We start from the raw sequence: 19,405 nt of genomic DNA on the forward strand, positions 1-19,405 counted from the left end.
CGTACAGCCCCCCTTTATCTCCACCCTTCCCCCCTGCCCCCACCTGTTGTGTCACCTGAAACGGGAAAGGAAAGTGTTTTCTAATGTGTTAGCAAATAATAATCTCCCATCACCCTGCTGGGGTCTTTGTCTCTCCTAAGAGTGAAGATCTGTCCTTTTCTTTTGATTTACTGGCACAAGGAATGAAATATTCCACGATTTCTATCTTATACTGTGGCTTTAAAAATTTAACTTTTAGTCTATTGCTGAATGTCAACTTCACATCATGTGAGACTGGTAACAGTCATTGTCAGTAGCTTTGGGGGCAAAGTGGGGCAGAAGCGGCAGTGAAATTCCTTATTTGGTCACAGAGCTCTGGAGGGAGTTCAGGAGGTTACCCTGTTAACCAACAGGACTTCTGGGAATCTCACTTGGAGAGCACAGAGGGGCAGAGAGACATGGTGATGGGAATAGTTTTCTTCCCTCTAATGGGGGTTCACTTCTGTGGTCTCTCCGCAATGAAAATAAAGAGTGTCTCCACAGCTTGTGCGGTGTACAAAGGCTTTTACCGTATGCTTGCTCACCCCTGATGGTGCGGCAACCCTTTGTGGTAGGCAGGGGATGTGCTATTCCAGACATTTCTCTCCTGAGAAAACTGGATGTCAGGGTTGGGGCTGGAGATCAGGTCTCTGAAATGCAACAGCTGTCTTCATCACAATAACCTTGACATAGCAAATGTTTTTCTGGTAATGAACAACAAAATACTTATAAAAGGCTTACGAGAGTGCTTGGCACATTAGTTAGTGACCAATAACATTCGTTATCCTTATTGTAACATGAAGCACGCTTTGAGAAGGCAGGCCATGTGTAATACCTTTGCATCCTATCTCTGCCCCAAATGATGGACCTATGTCAATTTTTGGTGTTTTAGGGGTTAAGCAGTTATCTTTCGAAAAATTCTGCGGGAATTGACGGATCTTCAACAAGCCCATGCTCCTCCAGGCTGAATGGAGGTGTGGTTAGGCAGAACCCCGTTAAAGACTTGGGTTCGAATTCCTACTCTTCTGGGCAAGTGGCTGAGACTCTCCTGTTTCAGTTTCCTAACTTGTCATAGGCTTGTTGTGCACACTATAATGAAACGGCACTTCGAGATCACTTCTCGCCGCGCGTGGGTGTTTATTTGGGGCTGGGGCGGGGCAGCGGGCGGGGGATGAGGGGGCGCGGCCCTGCTCGCCGAGTGTGGCTGCGCGCTAGGCGGCGGCAGCGGGCTCGGCTGCGGGTGCGGCCGACGGGCGGTCCCTCTTGGCGGGGTAGGCGGCCGGGGCGGAGCGCCACGTTCGTGCTCAGGGCCATTCAGAGCAGCGGAAGCCGAGCCGGAGGAGCAGGATGGCGGCGGTAGCTGGGGAGACGCGCCGGGTGCTGGTGTACGGCGGCCGGGGCGCGCTGGGCTCCCGATGCGTGCAGGCGTTCCGCGACCGCAACTGGGTAATTCGGCGGGCTGCGGGCGGGCATCGTGGTGACTGGGGCCCAGAGGGGCCTGCCGGCGCAGCGCCGGAGCGCGGTCTGGAAGGAAGCTGGGGGCCCCAGAGCACCCCCAGACATGGGTGATTGCACATGTATGCACACGTCTACACGTCTGTTCTGTCTCCGAGTGCGTGCGTACCCCGTGGCCCGAGGTGCAGGGCCTTTGCTCTCAAAGGAGAAAGGTTCGGGGGCATGCGGCGGCTGCTCCGTCGGCCTCTTCCAGGCCCGGAAAGTCTGGCATGACTCGAGAGAACAGAGACGGAGGAAGAGGTAATGAGAGGGAAGGATCTGGAATCACACTGCTTGCCTGGGGTTACTAGCCCTATGACCATGAACGGCTTGCTTAACGTCAGAGAAATTGAGTTTCCCCATCCGTAAAATGGGGATAATAATAGTATTTATCCCTTAGGGGAGTTACGAAGATTAAATGAGATGAATGGCGTCGTTGTGCATAAATTGTAAGTTGCTTGACTCGTGGTAAAAGCTATTTAAATGTTAGCTATTATTGATATATATACATATATATTATTGATATATACCTCTGTTCCATTTGCTTCCGTTATATGTGATACTTTGAAGCCCTGCAATGCCTTTTGTTTTGCAAAGATTACTTCTACTACTTTGCATAATCAGTAGCCGCTCCCCAGAAAGCAGCAAGGAAGAGACGAGGTTGTCGCCGAGCTTGTGGCGGGGTCAGGGACCCCACTCTGGGGAGCTTTCGTGGGTGTTTACTTAGCAGCAGCCTGAGCAAGGGTGCGCTGGGACCAGAGAGAAAGGGTGCCAGGGTTTTCTTCTTACTCACAGTCTGGTATAGGAATATGCTTTGAAGGATTCTAAATACATCACCTTCCCACCATTTACCTGTCTTAGGGTATCTTCCCAGGTCTGCAGCCGTGGATGGTGGTGACAATGGGAACATTTAAGGACTGCCAGCCAAAGGCCAAGCACTGTGCTCCTACATACTCTTAGTTTCCTTTACTCTTTCCTGTAACTTTAATACAGGGCTCCTGTATCCACCTACATTATAGATACAAGGGCCGTGCTTCCTCCCGGTGCGGGCACTTTGGCCCTTTGACTTGGTGAATCTGCGGAGCTGATTTACCTGTGACTCTCCTGTCTTTCTCTGCCTTTCTTCCTGGGGGCTCCGGGAGGGTGGGGATAGAACCTTTTCTTTGTCTCAGTATCCCCCATGGCTGTGACACAGAAGTAGTGAGTGTTTTGAAAGGATGCTGTGTTCTTCAAAGCTTGTGGTGGAGATGCTTATCTCTGGGACCTTCAGACTCCCGGACCTTGGAGCTTTCTGAGTAAGAACCATGTGTCACCTGTGCCAGCAGCTGTAGAATCTTACATTCCATTTACTTCTCACACTAACACCGTTCATTGTTGACAACCCTTCATTTTACAGGTGAGGAACCTCTGCAGAGTGGGTGACCGAGAAAGCCTCTATAGGGCAGAACCAGGATTCAAAGCCTGATCTGATTTCTGAACCCACAGTCATCCCTTTATGCTCTGGGACAGTGGTCGGAAAATTCCAGTTCTCCGTGGGTTGAATCCTGCCTGACACCTTTTTTCATAGAGCCCAAGAGCTTGAAATAGTTCCCCATTTTTAAATGGTTGAAAAGAAATCAGAAGAAGAGTAATATTTTGTGACATGTGAACATTATATGAAATTCATAATTCAGTGTCTGAAGTTTAATTGGCACACAAGCCACTCTCACTCATTGATTCATTTACTGTTGTGTATGGCTGCTCTCCAGCTATAATAGCAGAGTTGAGTAGTTGCAACAGAGGTTGTATGGCCAGCAAAGCCTAAAATATTTACTCTCTGGCTCTTTACAGAAAAGGTTTGCAGACCCCTGGTCTAGGGGGTCTCTGCACGATCAGGGTTTGACTTTCAGAGGTGGGAGTGGAAGAGGAAGAGGTGTTTGGGGGCAGAATGGGCTAGCCTGGGGCTCAGTAAGGGGTACACTGGCTGAAGCCAGATGCCCTGCAAAGAGTGCAAGAGGTCGGTTGCCAGATACTTTCTCTAGGTGGTTTTCATGTAAAGCCTCTTATGTGCCTCCACTCCCCGAGTTCCTGGGCATGGATCTTTAACAACTGACTGTCTCTTGACCGAAGCTGTTTTCTCCTTGATCCAGTGGGTCGCCAGCATCGACGTCGTGGAGAATGAAGAGGCCAGTGCCAGCGTCCTGGTTAAAATGACAGACTCGTTTACGGAGCAGGCTGACCAGGTAAGTCTAGAGAAGGCCCTACCGCGCATGTGGTAGGGGAACGCTGGGGATAGGGTTCCACCGGCTGTGTGCTCTTCCTTTTTTTCAGGTATTATTTCTCTAATTATGAAAGCCATTTGTGCTCATGGAGGGAAATTTGGAAAAAATGAAAAAAACCACAAAGATAAATAGCCCATAATTCATGTCTAGTTAGCTCACTAGTTAGTTCACATTTTGGCCCATTTTCTTGTCTTACAAACTATGCATACTGTATGTTACTAGTTTTACAAGTTGAAATAAATTCGTATTTTATATGTCATGGTCAGCTTTTTTGTAAAAACTTAACCTTTAACTTAGATACTTATTCAGATCACTTAATAAAACCTGTGTTGACATGTAATTTTTCTTTGTGTGGATTGGCCACAGTTTGTTTAGTTTGCACTTAATTATACATTTAAGTTTTTTGCAAGGTTTTTTTTTTACCATTATCAAGAATACTGTGGTGAACTTCTTCGTCTCTATCTCTGGTTATTTATTTAGCATACATTCTAAAAAGTGGGCTCCCGCCCCGTTCAAAGCAAGAATACTAACAAAGCAGGTTGTTTCTAATTATAAAATCATAGGCTTTGGGGCTTCCCTGGTGGCACAGTGGTTGGGAGTCTGCCTGCTGATGCGGGGGACTCGGGTTCGTGCCCCGGACCGGGAGGATCCCACATGCCGCGGAGCGGCTGGGCCCGTGATCCATGGCCGCTGAGCCTGCGCGTCCGGAGCCTGTGCTCCGCAACGGGAGAGGCCACGGCAGTGAGAGGCCCGCGTACCGCAAAAAAAAAAAAAAAAAAAAAAAAGTATAGGCTTACTGTAAAATAAGAAGGCAAACAAAACTATACAAATATATAGGTAAATTATGAAATACCCCTCTTTCTCTCTGTGATAGTGTCACCTCCCCCTGCCCAGAAGGAAGCACTGTTAACAATTTGTTGGATATCTTGGTATAAATATCTGAGATGCTCTTAAGCGGTTCTGCCTTTCTGAAAGAGCTGTTCCCACCAGCTGCATGAGGATGTGCTTTATATGGTTCTCATGCCAACCCTCAGCTATTTCTTATAACAAATTAAAAAAATTTTAAAAGTAGTGCATGTATGATGTAGAAAATACAGTTAAGCAAAAAGGAGAAGGAAATCATTTCTGTTCTCACGATGCAGTTAATATTTTGTTATATTTTAGTCCATTTCTCCAAACGTATACATGTATAAATCTAAAATTTTTTTAAAAACCCTGGGACTTCCCTGGCAGTCCAGTGGTTAAGACTCTGCGCTTCCACTGCAGGGGGCCTGGGTTCGATCCCTGGTTGGGGAACTAAGATCCTGTATGCTGTACAGTGTGGCAAAACCCCCCCAAAAAGCCCAAATAAATTATGACTATACTGTAACTGCTCATTTGCTCTTCCTAAAGCATCAGTTTGACATAGTTTAGAATATAGGAACCCAGCTGACTTATTCCAAAATGTAGATTTTTGTTGTCCTTACTTTTTATAATATGCTCTCAATGTTTCCTATATTTAATTATATTATTGTCTTTAATGGACCTAATAGTAAAACTTGACGTGGCTTCGTTGTGTGTTATATACCATACTAAGTGCCGTATTTGCATTTGCATTAACTCAATCTCTGTAAAACAGTTTCTCATTTTATCTTCCTTTTAGAAATGAGGAGTCTGAGGCAAAAAAGTCCCTGGTGTTTGCTCAAGGTCAAAGCTAGTAGGTGGCAGAGCTAGGATTTGAACCTGGGCAGTGGGGGTTTGATGTCTGTGCTCTTAACTGTACCTTAAGTTGATTCTCAGCAAAATAGCTCCATGTGAATAAAGTAATGATAACTAAAACCAAATGCTAGGAAGGCACCTGGGCTTGGATAGCAGCAGCTCCTCCAGACGTGGTTCTCTGTAATCAGCGTCTCTCCTGCTCCTTTAATTGCAGGTTTCTGATGTCTGTATCCCTTTTGGAATGTGAAGTTGTCCGCATCTGAGTCTTGACCATACAATGCATCTTTACGATGAAGATTGGGAAATGCCTTCACTATTATAAGCTTAGCTTTTAAAATCTTTAACCATTCCTGTAGGAGACTCTCTCATCCCCCAGTCACTCAATTAAGAATTTCTGGACAAAAACATGACATCCAGTTTTTGTTTCTAAAGCTCCAGAAGAGGAAGTTCAATCCTAATACATGTAAAATTGGCCCCCTGGATTGGAAGTTCACGATGACAGTGATAAGATGAAGAAGTGAGAGAAGTACTAAATCTTTAGAAGACTATTGGGCAGAAAGCAGAATTTAAGGGGAAGGAGTTTTAAAATGCCTCGTTTTAATTTTATTATAAAAATAAAAGACAGAGGTTGTAAAAAAACAAATCAAGCAGGTGCATTGTTGGTACGGGCTCCATGCTTCCCTAAAAAGTAGAGAGCACAGGTTGTGTGCCTGTACAGAGGTCAGCGGAAATGATCCAATTTCCTGCAGCTGGGATCTGGGCTCTTGGCAGCAGGGTGTGGCTTAGAAATCAAGGGAGGGGCAGCCGGGGAACCAGGGTAACAGGCAAAAGGTCAGCAAAAGCTAAATCACGATTAGGTGAGATACTTGCCAAGGGATATTCAGAAATCTTCTTAAAATGAAAGCTTTAGGTATAGAATGTACGGAGAGGAAAGATTGATTTCCATTGCTAATGCAGTCTCTTTGGAAGAGTAATTTTTGTTTTTGGCTGGGCCTCATGGTTTGCAGGATCTTAGTTCCAGGGATTGAACCCGTGCCTTGCGTAGTGAAAGTGCGGAGTCCTAACCACTGGACCGCCAGGGAAGTCCCTTGAAAAAGTAATTTAAGGCTCGGAAATAGTTAAGGAAAGCAGTCAGAGACTGAAATGTTACTGCTGGGAGAATTAACACCATTTACACTTATCACCATTGTGTTAAGTCTTAAGAAGATTGATCTTAACAAAGCTATTGAGAGGCTGTGGTCCTTTCAGCCATTCCAGAAAAAATATGGTATAGTGGTGAGCATAGATGCCTTCCAGAAAAATATGGAAAAGGGTCATGGGTAATGACCAGGATTGTCTGTCTTGTCAGACTTCTGTTTTAATAAATTGTAACAAAAGGACATGTATATGTTTTCAACACTTTAAACATTTTAATCAGACAGAAATAGAGAATTAAAATGAACCCCCATGTACTCATTATTTACCAACATTTTGCTGTTGACTATTTTTTATTGCTTTTTAAAAAAAATAATTTCTCTTTGGCTTTTTTTTTCCTTGGAGTTGCAGTTAATGGGATACTTGTATTCCAAGGAGAGTGGAATTGATTATTTCAGATTATGATTCTGTGATTTGCAAAGAAAGTCGGCAAAGAAGTATACCACAAGGCTAGCTGTAGGCAGTGAAGCCCTAGGTGATTTTTTAAAAAACTTTTCCTACTTTATTTATTGTTTTATTCCAGGGATGCATATGTCTCCACCCTTTAGATGTTCAGAAGAAGACTGGGTTGCTTTATAAAAATCACACTGAAATGTAGTCGAGCTTCACTATCCAAATGTGCATTATAAATTGGTCCTGCAACTTATTTTCAAAGTATTAGTTGCCAGGTACTGTGAACTGACTTAAGAAGAAGCGAAAAATAAATAGAGGTGACTGTAAAGATGTCAGCCTGTTGAGGTTTACCTGACAGTGCATCTTCCCAACCCTTTTATTTCAGGTGACGGCTGAGGTTGGAAAGCTCTTGGGTGCAGAGAAGGTGGATGCGATCCTTTGTGTGGCTGGAGGATGGGCTGGGGGCAATGCCAAGTCCAAGTGTGAGTCCTTTTCTGAGTTAGTCATTTTGCTTTTCTCTTTGTCCAGGTGCATGGGGATGGGTCTATACTACGTGTCAGGTCAGATGTTTTCCTGTATGTCTCTCAGAAGCTTTACCGTAGCTGTGAGGTAGGGATCAACACCCCGTTTTACAGATAAAGAAAAAACTTCCCATAGAAGGGGGTTAGGGCAGAGGGACCTTGAGATTGACATTTAAAAAGGAGACGAAATGAAATCAGCATTGTTTCTACCCCAGTCTTTCAGGGCTTATTACTGGGAGTTGGGGGATGTGAATGGAATGGAGAGATCATTCTGAAGGTCAAAAGGACTCAAAACCGAGCTTTTGTTAAAGCTGAGTATATTTTCCATTTTTTATTACAAACATTTTCAGATATATAGAAGAGTTGAAAGAACAGTTCAACGCACACCCTTATGTCCTCCGTCTAGATTCAATCCTTGTTAACATTTGCTATACTTGCATTCTCTTGCTTTCTTACATGTGTGTCCTCTGTGTGTGTATTTTGTTGTTGATCATTTGAAAGCAATTTGACACTTCACTGTATTTCAACATGCGCCTCCAAAGATGAAGCTGTTCTCCCACATCGTAATACCATTCTCATACCTAAGAAAATTAACAGTGATTCTATGAGATTAATAGTATCAGCTCATGTTCTGATTACCTCAGTTTATTCCATATGTTTCATAGTTGTTTTCTCTAAATTTGTTCCAGTCAGGGTTTATGTACTGCATTTTATTGTTGTTTTTAGTCTCTTAATCTAGAATGGTTTTTTTTTTTTCCTGTGACAGACTTGGCAGGTCCAGGGCAGTTTTCATATAGACTGTCACCCACACTGAATTTGTCAAACTGTTTCTTTAAGGTATCATTTACCTTGTTCCTCTGTCCCTGGTATTTCCTGTGAACTGGAAGGTAGGTCTAGAGGCTTGCTTAGATTCAGGTCAAATATTTTCAGGTGAGAATGCTTCCTGAGTGATGTGGACTTCACACTGCATCATGTAGGGAGCTTACCATGTCACATGACCTTCTCCATCCAGAGTGATGCCAAATTTCATGCTTGGTTAAGGTGGCAAGCTGATAGATTTCCATCATAAAGGTTCATTTTTCTGTTTGCAATTATAAGTGACCTATGGGATGGTACTTTGGCATCGTGTATGAATATCCTGTTCCCAAACACCTTGAGAACCCCAGATTCCCAAAACCTAATGGTTATAAGCATCCATTGGTAGGTAATCTCTACCTGAGTCAGTCATCCCATTGGGGACTGGAAAATGGTAGTTTTCTAATTCTATCATTCCTTCTACATTTATCAGCCAAAGCCATTTAAAAAGGAATTGATTTTCTGTGAACCACACTTAAATGGGAAATTGGTATTTTGTGTGGTGATCAGGTTGGCAAAACACCCTGATGGCCTTTTGTGTATTTTGGTAACAAAAAGTGATACATGTGGGTCCATCCTTTTTTTTTTTTTTTTTTTTTGTAGTTCTTTTTAGCAGGGAAATGCAGTACCTTGGTTGTCACCTACTGAAAACCCCTCCTCCTGTATCAGGAGGTCTCTCTTTCCGGGTCATGGGTGCAGCTTCACTGGGTTCTGTGTGTCCTGTGAGGGAGGAAGAGGACAACTGTTCAGCTGGTGATGTGACACTCCTTACCACTTATTCCTCTTCACATCTCTGGAAGGCCAGAGGGTTAAAACAACTGCAAAATGGTTGTTATTTCAGCTTTCTTTTAAAGCGTCTTTAAAGCTGGCATTAAACTTTCAGCCATAAAAAAATGTAGCTCCATAAAAGCCCTCTTTATGTCCAGATGGTAATAGTCCCTTTATCACAGATAAAACCTGACTTAGATATATAGGTTCTAATTATAGACCTAATGCCCTTTATGAAGTAGGACAATGTTTGAATTAAAGCCAGTCCTGCATATTTGTCAACAGTCCTCATTTATTGGCTGACATTTACCAGTTTACAGGTGAGGAAGTTGAGACTCAGGTGATCACGTGGCCTGGATTCGAACCCGTGTCTCTGACCGCAAGCCCTGGGCTGTTTGTATTAGATCTCCTTGTAGACACAGAGTGGCTGTGAGGGCTTCCTGGAGTGTCGGGCGCCATGAGTCGAGCTCACCTGTCATTTTCTTCCCTGTGAATGCTCACCTCGTGTGTTTCTTTGCTCAGCTCTCTTTAAAAACTGTGACCTGATGTGGAAGCAGAGCATTTGGACGTCGACCATCTCCAGCCACCTGGCCACCAAGCACCTCAAAGAAGGAGGCCTCCTGACCTTGGCAGGGGCCAAGGCCGCCCTGGATGGGACTCCGGGTGAGCCTCCATTTCCCTGTCTGTGAAATGGGGATGCTAATACTTGCTTGCTGGGGTTGCTGGACACTTCTGTGAGATGAGGACAATTAAAGCCCTTTACCCTCTCAGGTGCTTTACAGTTTGATGGATTTTGCTTCCTTTTAGGCCCAAATTTTTTTAGGGGAAAAACTCCTGATCTTTTCATTTGCATTGTCCTCATGTTCGCGGTGGTGAATGACCGCTGTAATCTGGCAGCCCCTCATCTTGTTTATTTATCTGTGATGCACCCAGGGAATGAATGGTGTTGCAGTAGCTATCAGCTAGGTAATAGTCACATTGTGTTCACGTGTCCCAAGGATACTGTGAGCTGTAGAGCGAGAGACGCTGAGGTAGATTCTTCACCCTAGCTGTGTGGCCTAGAACAAATCATTTGTTCTCTTTGACGATATTTCTGCTGTAGTTTCCTTAATTGTAATATAGTGACAGTAATATCTACTTTGAAGAGTAGTTATAAGGTCTTAGAGGTATTAATATGTACAAAGTGCCCGGCCCATGGTAAGTCTTATTATATATAGTCATTTAATCCTGGGGTAGAGGTCATTATTATCTTCTTCATTTTACAGATAAGGAAACTAAAACTTAGGGTAAGTAATTTGTCTGGGTTATGCAAAAAATAAGTTGCAAACGTACATTGAGTTGAAATCCTGATCATTTTTAAATTCTGTGCTTTTTCGTTACATCATGCAGATCCAAGTTCCCTTTGCATTTTGTACTCCCTGTGTTAGCTTGCTAGGGTTGCCATAACAAAGTACCACAGACTGGGTGGCATAAGTATTTTCTCACAGTTCTGGAGGCTAGAAGTTCAAGATCAAGGTGTCAGCAGGGTTGCTTTCTTCTGAGCCCTCTCTCCTTGGCTTGTGGATGGCTGTCTTCTCCCTATGTCTTTGCATTGTCCTCCCTCTGTGTTTGTCTGTGTCCAAATTGCCTCTTCTTAGAGGTATACCAGTCATATTGGATTAGGACCCACCCTAATGACCTCATTTTAACTTAATTACCTCCCATCTCCAAATACAGTCACATTCTGAGGTATGGGGGTTAGGACTTCAATATCTGAATTTGGCTGGGGGGCACAGTTCAACCCATCACTCTCCCTTCGGGATCAGGCTAAAAGAATTTAAGCAGGGGGTCAGGGAGTTAGCACAGGGAGGCAGAAACTGTCTTATCTATAAGACTACCTACATTGAACTCTTCTTAAAAAAAAGGGGGGGGAGATTTTTTGGGATCTCTTTAGTAAGTGGTGGAAACCTTGAGCACCTTTTTTGATTTTAATGTAACTAACTTAACTGTGAGGCTGTTACAAATTAATAATTTCTTGCCACTCATTTTCTTATCATGTTTCTCAGAGCAGGTGATCTTACAAGTCTGTGGCTATTGCAATGATTAAAGCTGTGCATATGTTAGATGCTAGTTGGGTTAAGATCTGATTTTTATTAAAGGTGACATAGAGCAGAGGTACTAGAAAGTAAATACAGAAATGAGTAATAGCTTGACATTGAAAAAAAACCCTAGGACTGAAAGACTAATTTTTCTGAAGGACAAAACAGTCTTCTACTTGCCTTTGGTTTGTAAATATTCTTTGCTTATAGTTTCAGATACTGATTAAGACTATGGGATCTGGAACTACGCGGGTTGGTTTTGTATTGTGGTTTTGCCATTTAGTTGCTGTGTGATATTTGGCAAGTTACTTAACCTCTCTGAACCTCAGTTTTGTCATCTGTAAAATGAAGGTAAATAGTAATACCTCCTTTATATAGTAGTTGTGACTTCTAAACATCTTAATGGATGTAAATGGTTTAGAAAAGGTATTAGAGTCAGTAGTAAATGTGAACTATTATTATTATTTACTCCAGGCTTACTTATGCTCAGTTACTCTTGCTTCAGATGTTAATAAATTTGTTCATCTTTCAGCTCGTTAGTTAGATGTTGTTAAACTTATTTGAGTCACGAAATCTTTTAACTGATTCGGACCCCAGAAAAATCTGGGGAAATCTGTGAAAGCAGGTGATGAGCAGGCTTAGGAGTCCCTCAAACCCAAGAAAAGTTGTTCAAAAATAGAAAGTTTTTCACTTGGAAAGATACTGAGACAACCCTCACCCTCCTATGTCCAAGGTTGTATTTGTAGACTGTCCACTGGGGCATAAACTGTATGGAAGTGATGGTGATCACTTTTGTTTACCATTTAAGGATCTGTTTTATGTTTGGAAATCAGTCCTTAGGGACTACACTGATCATTTTGTAATTGGAAAGACAGTTTTTATCTTCTTAATGATACGCATTTTTTTCCATATCTTGCCAATGACGCCCTTACCCGCTTTGTGTAGAATTCTGTGGAATTAAACCATTAGGGCTGCTGGCTGCTGGCTGCTGGCTGCTTGTTTCTTTCTTCATCCGATTCCCTGCTTCATGCTGTTTGAGTGGAATGAAGAGAGAGTCCTAGGAGTTTGCTGGGGACAGGGGCTGAACGAATGAGATTCATGCACTGGTTTATTTTAATTACTATTAGATCTTCCTGCCATTGTTGGCCTCCTGCCCCTAATTAAACAGAGAAGTCAGGTTTGGTGAAATATTCTTCTTGTACTTCTAAATAACTTTTTGAAACCTTGACCCTCTTTTGCAATTTGAGGTTACTGTGGAAGCGGTTCAGTGATTGGTTTCTTGGCTGGGCTGTGAGCCCCACCTCCCCCTGGACCTCTGATGCCTCCTCAGTTGTTATTCTTTAAACAGCATGCCTGCTGGGGTTTTTAAGGGCACTGCTGACCTTTGGAAGTCGTGGTTTTCCGAAGGTGGAGGGGTGTTGACAGCAATTAACCATTCTTTGTTACTGTGATAGCTGCATTTAGTGCACCTACAGCTGGGTGCTGTGGGGAACTTTGGAGAGGAGAGAGACCTCGCTTGCCATGTGTCTGGGGGTTCAGACAGAACCCTGTCCTAATAAGCTATTGTATTCAACATATAGACTGGATAAACAGCAAGGTCCTACTGTGAAGCACAGAGAACCATATTCAACATCCTGTAATAAACCATAATGGAAGAGAATATTAAAAAAAGAATATATAGATGTATAACTGAATTACTTTGCTGCATAGCAGAAATTAACACAATGTTGTAAATCAACTGTATTTCAATAAAAGAAGGCATGCCTTACTTCTGTCAGCAAGCATTTGCTGACTCATGGGAGGAAAGGAAGGCTAGTAGGTAGCTTGTATGCCCATATGTCACAATTGCTCAAATGGTGTACTTTATTTTTTTATTTTTTGGCTGTGCTGCGTGGCTTGTGGGATCTTAGTTCCTGGACCAGGGATCGAACTTGTGCCCCATGCAGTGGTAGCATCGAGTCCTAACCCTGGACCACTAAGGAATTTCCCCAGATGGTATACTTTAAACAAGGAGTTGGACTCCAGGCCATAGCACTTCTATTAATCTGATGGGAAACACTTATGGAAGTCCCGCCCTGTCCTGAGCCTAGAATTAAGTACTTTATCCCCATTTTACAGATGGGATAACTGAGGATTAGAAAGGTTTTGAGAACCCGCCTGGATTTCTTTAGTGGTAAGTGGAAGAGGTGGGCTTTGAACCTGCTCAGCCTGACTCTAAAGCCTGCGCTTCAAATGACTGCTCGGTTTTGCTGACCCACTGGGCACCCAGGGTGGGTGTGTGCAGGCTGCTCACAAGCAGTTGTTGATACAGGGGTTCAGAACTCTTGCTTGGCTTTTAACCTCTCCATTGGCCTCGGTGCGAGTCTGTGTGTGAGCCTGGGCATGTTACTCACCCTGTCCGAGCCTCTGTTTCCTTAGCAATAAAAATAGGATTAACCTCATGGCTTCTGTGATAAATATTAAGTACCAGGCAAATAGAAGGTTATGTCCCTTCCACTTTCTCTCCATGGACGTCCCTGGTTCTCTTTTCCCGTCCTCTTCTGGACCCTGGCGTGGTGTTCTTTGGACATACCAGTGGCGGCCAGTGGTCACTGAAATGCTTTCTCCTTATTTCCCAGGGATGATTGGCTACGGCATGGCCAAGGGTGCGGTTCACCAGCTTTGCCAGAGCCTGGCCGGGAAGGACAGCGGCATGCCGTCCGGGTCTGCTGCCATCGCCGTGCTCCCGTAAGTGCTGGGGAGTCTCCCCCACTTCTGCCCCATGGCTGAGAATCCACATGTGTCCTAGAGTCACTCTACACCAGGGGTGCATGTGTGCCGTCACCTTGGCTTCTGAAATTCACCAGAGGCCCTGAAGGTACCTGTTTAGGTTTTGGATTATCCTGGGCTTTCCAGAATGGTTGCTTGGCTGATGGGATGGGTCTCTGTTGCCTCTTTCTTGTTTTTTTTTTCCTTCCCTCTATCTGTCCCTCCCTCCCTCCTTGTTAAAAAATAGTTTACACATTTAATTTTATTATTTGTAGTTCTGTCTTTCAAGTCATTATAAGGTCGGTGTAGAAGAGAGACTGTATTAGGTTTGTGGGATGGGAGAGGGGGAGCCTGGGGAAGAATATGGGAAACTACGGGGAGAGGTTTCTGGAGGGATTCCAGGACCAAATAGCTTGTCTCTTAGCTGTGCTCCTATAAAGAGGATGTCTGTCTGCTAGGGGACTGGGCTGTCCACGTATTCATTTGTGGGCTTCTGTGATTCTGTGACTTGGTCTCACGGCTATTTTGAATGATTTCTGAGGCCTGAAGGTTCTTGGGAAAGTCATACATACCTGAATTCTGTATTCCCTTGCTGAAAAATGGAAGATTTCATGGAAAACAGCCACAAAATGAAGGATGAGGCTGTCTTTTCCCCATATTTAAAGGAATATTATGATTACACATACAAAAACCTGAGAAATGAGTCTGCCACATTTTAGGGAGTGAATGGAGACATAAACAGCATAACAGTTTACTTTAGTAAAGACAGTGTTTTAGAAAAAAGGCAAAACATGGCCCTTTCATTTTGTTCCTGTCTGCCTGAGGGGTGAGTTCTGAAGCGCTTGGTTGAGTCAGGCTGGGATGTGATCTCTGTAATTGTGGACGGCTTCCTGGCCTCTCTCTGATTATCTTCGTGTGATCTCTCCACATACTTTCCTGGCCAAGGAGGGCCAGGGCAGCTGTTGTTCTGAGGGGGAGGCACATGTGACATGCTTATCTCTGTGCTCGCAGGGTTACCCTGGACACACCGATGAACAGGAAATCAATGCCTGAGGCCGACTTCAGCTCCTGGACACCCTTGGAATTCCTGGTCGAGTGAGTATCACAGTCATTTCAGTGACTCAGCAGCTTCCATTCTCTGCCTCTTGTGGGAGAAAGGACAGGCCCGTGTTATCTTGGCTTATCAACTTGGGTGGTTCGTGAGGGCCTGACCTCTGAGGGCACCTTGCACCTCATTGTCAATATCACGGGGTGGAGGGGTTGATGGTGCCGACCTGAATCCTGGCTCCTCTACCCACCAGCTGGCCAATCTGAGCATGTTGTTTAACTGCTCTAGGCCTCAGTTTCCCCGTCTGTATAATGGGGGTCGGTGATAATTGTTAGGAGGGTAAGACGTGGAAGTGTGTGCCAAGGTCTCAGCACTGTGTGTGACCCAGGGCTGGGTAAGCCTGGAGCCTGTAAACCGTGTTCTGTCTGTTAAAGAGGAGTAGCTGCATGGAATCTGCCGCTGATCTAGGTGGAACATCTGGGCCCACATGCCTGTATTAGTGCCAAGCCACAAACCCACAGGAAGCATCCTTTGTCCCCGAAATCATATTCAGCCCTGTGTGAGTATGGGTGGCACTGCAAGGTCACAGAGAGAGTGAGCTCTTTTGTGTTTGCCTAGATCTCAGTTTCCCGCTCTCCTCTATTTAAGGGGGAGTTAAGCGTGTGTTCACTGAGCACCCATTCGGGCCAGGGACTCTGCTGGGCCCAGAGACGATGAGGAATAAGATGCAGGCCCTGCCTTCATGGAGTGGGGATGGACTCTCCCAGCAGAGCCGGTGTCTGAGCCGCTTTGATGGCTATTTGCACAGGATATTTCTAAGGCTTGGGCTGAGAAGAAGCTTGCTTCTGGCCTGAGGTTACATCTTATTTAAATGGAATTGGGAGCTATTTGGGACTTCTGTGTTTGGAACAAGCACTTATATAGCACTTACATGCCAGGCACTATTTAAGCACTTCATAACCATGATCTTATTAAATGCTCATAGCAGGTCTGTGAGGGAGATGCCGTCGTCTTTATTTAAGGTTTGGGGGCTCGGAGGCATGGGGAGTGTGGGCCTAAGGAACTTGCCCAAGGTCGCACAGCAGAGCCAGGATCTGACCCGGGCAGTGTGGCTGCAGAGCCCTCGGTCTTAACCACTGTCCCGACAGTTACTCCTATCTTTACCGGGTATCATGCTTAATGCTGGATCTGCAAAAGAAAAAAAATTTGAAGTTGTGGAAGGAACAACTCTTGAATGGTGTTTGCATTTGAGTTTCTTTTTAAAGGCCACTACTGCCAGCAATGTCTCTTGACAGAGACATTGACCCAGGACCCTAGATGGAACATCTGGGGCCATGTGTGTAATTCAGTGCTGGGCCACAACTGACAGAGGGTGGGCTGGGACAGCCATGCCTTGCCCCAGAAATCATGCTCACCCATTTGTGGTATTTGAAAACTCACGTGACAAGTTGACATAAAGCTGGCTTTGCAACGTCTGTGAGCATGTTACCTTCTTGGCTGTCCATGGTTAGAATGGCGTTCTCTCCCACTCACTCCAGACAGCTGACAAGGAGGATGGAGAAGTAAGACCATTTATTAACCTGCCTAAGTAACACATACGCCTCTGCACATCCAGCTGTGACTGGTCTCCTTCAGAACTGTGCCCTGAGCCCTGCCCCCAGAGACGGCTCAGGACACATGACAGTACTTTAGGGAGTTGGAGCAGCGCTTGGGATTTTGAGCCTGCGTGACTTCCCTTCACGTGTTCAACCCCCAGAGTGGGAGCTCGAATGACTGGACAGCTGAACATCAGCTGTGGTCCAACAGGTTGCTTATCAGCATTAAAGATCCCGGGAGCTCCTGCGAGTTCTCTGGTGAAGGAAGGGCCAAGGTCCCACCTGGGGTTTGTTGGAGGAGATGGTATACTCAGCACTGAGAGTAAATATTTTAAAAATGATCAGCTACTTGTTAAACCTTGTGAATTCCTTGTGCCCTTTTTCATTCCTCTCTTCTTAGACGAGGTCTCCCGTCTTCCCCAGGCACGGTTGGTTGCCCCTCCCCACGCAGAGTTGGTCATTAAATGCCCCATTCCAACACCGAATGCGTTTTATTGTAATAGTGTGTTCTTTCATCTTTTTCCATTGCTTGGCACAGCTGTGGGCGCTCCATAAATATTTGTTAAAAAAATAATAATGAATTTTTTCTCTTTCTTCTTAAATTCTGGGAAGTGATATAAGCTAAGTGTCAAGTATTGTGCCCATGTCTGTCTCTTAGAATGAACTAATTAAAATCTTTTTTTAATCACATAAAATCGTACCACTGTGTTATAAAGGATTCCAACAATGCAGAAAAATAGCAAAATGAAAACCTTGCCAAATCTAGCCAGTCAGGAATTAGGAGTAAAGTTCTGAAATCATTGCCAAATCTAGCCAGTCAGGAATTAGGAGTAAAGTTCTGAAATCATCTGGGACCTAGGTTTGTGCCCATGAGACCTTAGAGGATTTTTTACAGCTGCTGCTGTGCCCTCACCCCCCACCCACCCAACCAGTAATGTGACTCTAAGCATGTGTCCAGATTTTTCCTTTTAAAATGTAAAGCTTCTCTTCTTTGTTCTAGAACCTTCCATGACTGGATCACAGAGAAAAACCGACCAAGCTCAGGAAGCCTAATCCAGGTGGTAACCACAAAGGGAAGGACGGAGCTTACCCCAGCGTATTTTTAAGCTATGTTTCATTGCCTGTGAGGTGCCTGTCAGAAAAGTCATTAATCTGTTAGCGTGGCCACATCCGGCCTTGCATTTTCTGTAATCCTGTTCGTGGTACGAGACAGTGAGTCCTATCTTTCTCTCATCTAATGTGCATTTGTTCTCCTAGGACAGTGTAACAGGTTTATGTGAAATAAAAACATGTGGAGCCCACAGATAGATAGCACTGTCAGTCTGCGTTAACCACGGAATTTAGGAGGTCTCAGGACGGCCGCCTGCGCTTCAGCGTCATGTTGAATTGATTTTGAGGCTCTGTTTCTGTGTCCCTGCCAGTGGCTGTGTCGACCTGACTAGTTCAGAGATTTGTTGGGTCAGGGACATTTGGACCCTGAGTTATTTTTGAATGTTATGTTTATGTCACAGCCGTAGTTTTTGTAGCCTTGAATTAAACTGCCATAAAACTCCTTCTGTAGTGTAAAGCAAAATCCCGTGGACTCTGTTAAGGTACCTTTTTCCTGTGCATTTGCCAAGTACGCAAGAGAACTACGTGTGATTGTTTGGAGTTTATCTTCTTAATAAATGGACTTCATTTACTGTGTTGTCTTCTTTAATCAAAATGCATCTTATAAACAGTCATAGATGAAGGTACGAGAATCACAGGCTGCTAGTGGTCTTTAGCCTGATGTTCTCGAAAAGGGGAGTGGATTCAAATCCTGAAGTAAGTGTTCTCAGCACAGTGACAGAGGCACATTTCCTTCTTGTGCGTATCAGAATCTGAAGCTGGGGGGATGGCCCTGTGCATTTAGAAGCAGTGCCCCACGTGAATGATACCGGCCATTCTGATTGAGAATTAGTGGCCTAGTGCACCCCATCATTTTACAGGTGAGGAAACTGAGACCCAGAGCAATGACTTTGCATCCTTATGGCCAGTAAGTGGCAGAACTAAGCCCAGAACCCAGTCACTAGATGGCTGCTATTCATAAAGGCTTTTACCATGTGTTTTCTTTTTCAATTCTTAAAAAAAAATTTTTTTATTGAGGTAAAATTCACATAACATAAAATTAACCATTTTAAAATGAAAAAATTTGGTGGCGTTTAGTCTATTCACAATGTTCTGTAAACATGTTCATCACCCCAAGATCCAGCCCCATACCCACTAAGTAGTCACTCCTCATTCCCCCTGTCTCCAGCCCCTGGAAGCCACCAATCTGTTCTCTGTCTGTGAATTTACCTGTTCTGGATAATTCATGTAAATACTATCATGCACTCTCTGGCCTTTTGCGTCTGGCTTCTTTCACTTAGCATGTTTTCAAGGTTCATCCACTTTGGAGCAGCTATTAGCACTTCATTCCTTTTTGTGGCTGAATAATATTCCATTGTTTGTATATACTACACTCCATTCATCCATTCATCTGTTGATAGACATTTGGGTTGTTTCCGCCTTTTGGCTGCCGTGAATATAGTATTGCCATGCATATTCCTGTACAGGTATTTGAGTACCTCTTTTCAGTTCTTTTGGATATATACCCAGGTGTGGGGTTGCTCAGTCATCTGGTAATTCTGTGCGTAACTATTTGAGGAGTCTTTTTTGATTCTTGACACTGCATTTCAAGGAGATATTATCCAACTTGTATAGGAAAGAAGAT

At 44.2% G+C, this 19,405-nt stretch overlaps 1 protein-coding gene across 2 annotated transcripts; it reads left to right on the forward strand.

Moving 5' to 3' along the window:
• The first annotated feature begins 1,214 nt into the window (after nt 1-1,214).
• QDPR (quinoid dihydropteridine reductase) lies at nt 1,215-18,352 on the forward strand. 2 transcript variants are annotated; one of them, XM_065877808.1, is made up of 7 exons: nt 1,215-1,464; nt 3,642-3,734; nt 7,444-7,540; nt 9,725-9,865; nt 13,899-14,007; nt 15,040-15,123; nt 17,672-18,352. In XM_065877808.1, exons 1-7 carry the CDS (start codon nt 1,366-1,368, stop codon nt 17,775-17,777), a joined length of 729 nt encoding a protein of 242 aa, XP_065733880.1. In that variant the 5' UTR covers nt 1,215-1,365; the 3' UTR covers nt 17,778-18,352. The 2 variants fall into 2 exon arrangements, with proteins under 2 accessions (XP_065733880.1, XP_065733881.1); XM_065877809.1 differs by lacking the exon at nt 15,040-15,123 and having other exon boundaries at nt 1,353-1,464.
• Nucleotides 18,353-19,405: the final 1,053 nt, after the last annotated feature.

Source organism: Phocoena phocoena, chromosome 5 (assembly GCF_963924675.1).
Source record: "Phocoena phocoena chromosome 5, mPhoPho1.1, whole genome shotgun sequence".
NCBI classification, from domain to species: domain Eukaryota; kingdom Metazoa; phylum Chordata; class Mammalia; order Artiodactyla; family Phocoenidae; genus Phocoena; species Phocoena phocoena.

Bases quoted from the DNA above. Each gene is read 5' to 3' on its own strand.
- QDPR (XM_065877808.1), top strand. From the start codon at position 1,366: ATGGCGGCGGTAGCTGGGGAGACGCGCCGGGTGCTGGTGTACGGCGGC. The intron at 9,866-13,898 runs GTGAGCCTCCAT...CTTATTTCCCAG, and splicing joins CGCCCTGGATGGGACTCCGG to GGATGATTGGCTACGGCATG. The intron at 15,124-17,671 runs GTGAGTATCACA...TCTTTGTTCTAG, and splicing joins CCCTTGGAATTCCTGGTCGA to AACCTTCCATGACTGGATCA.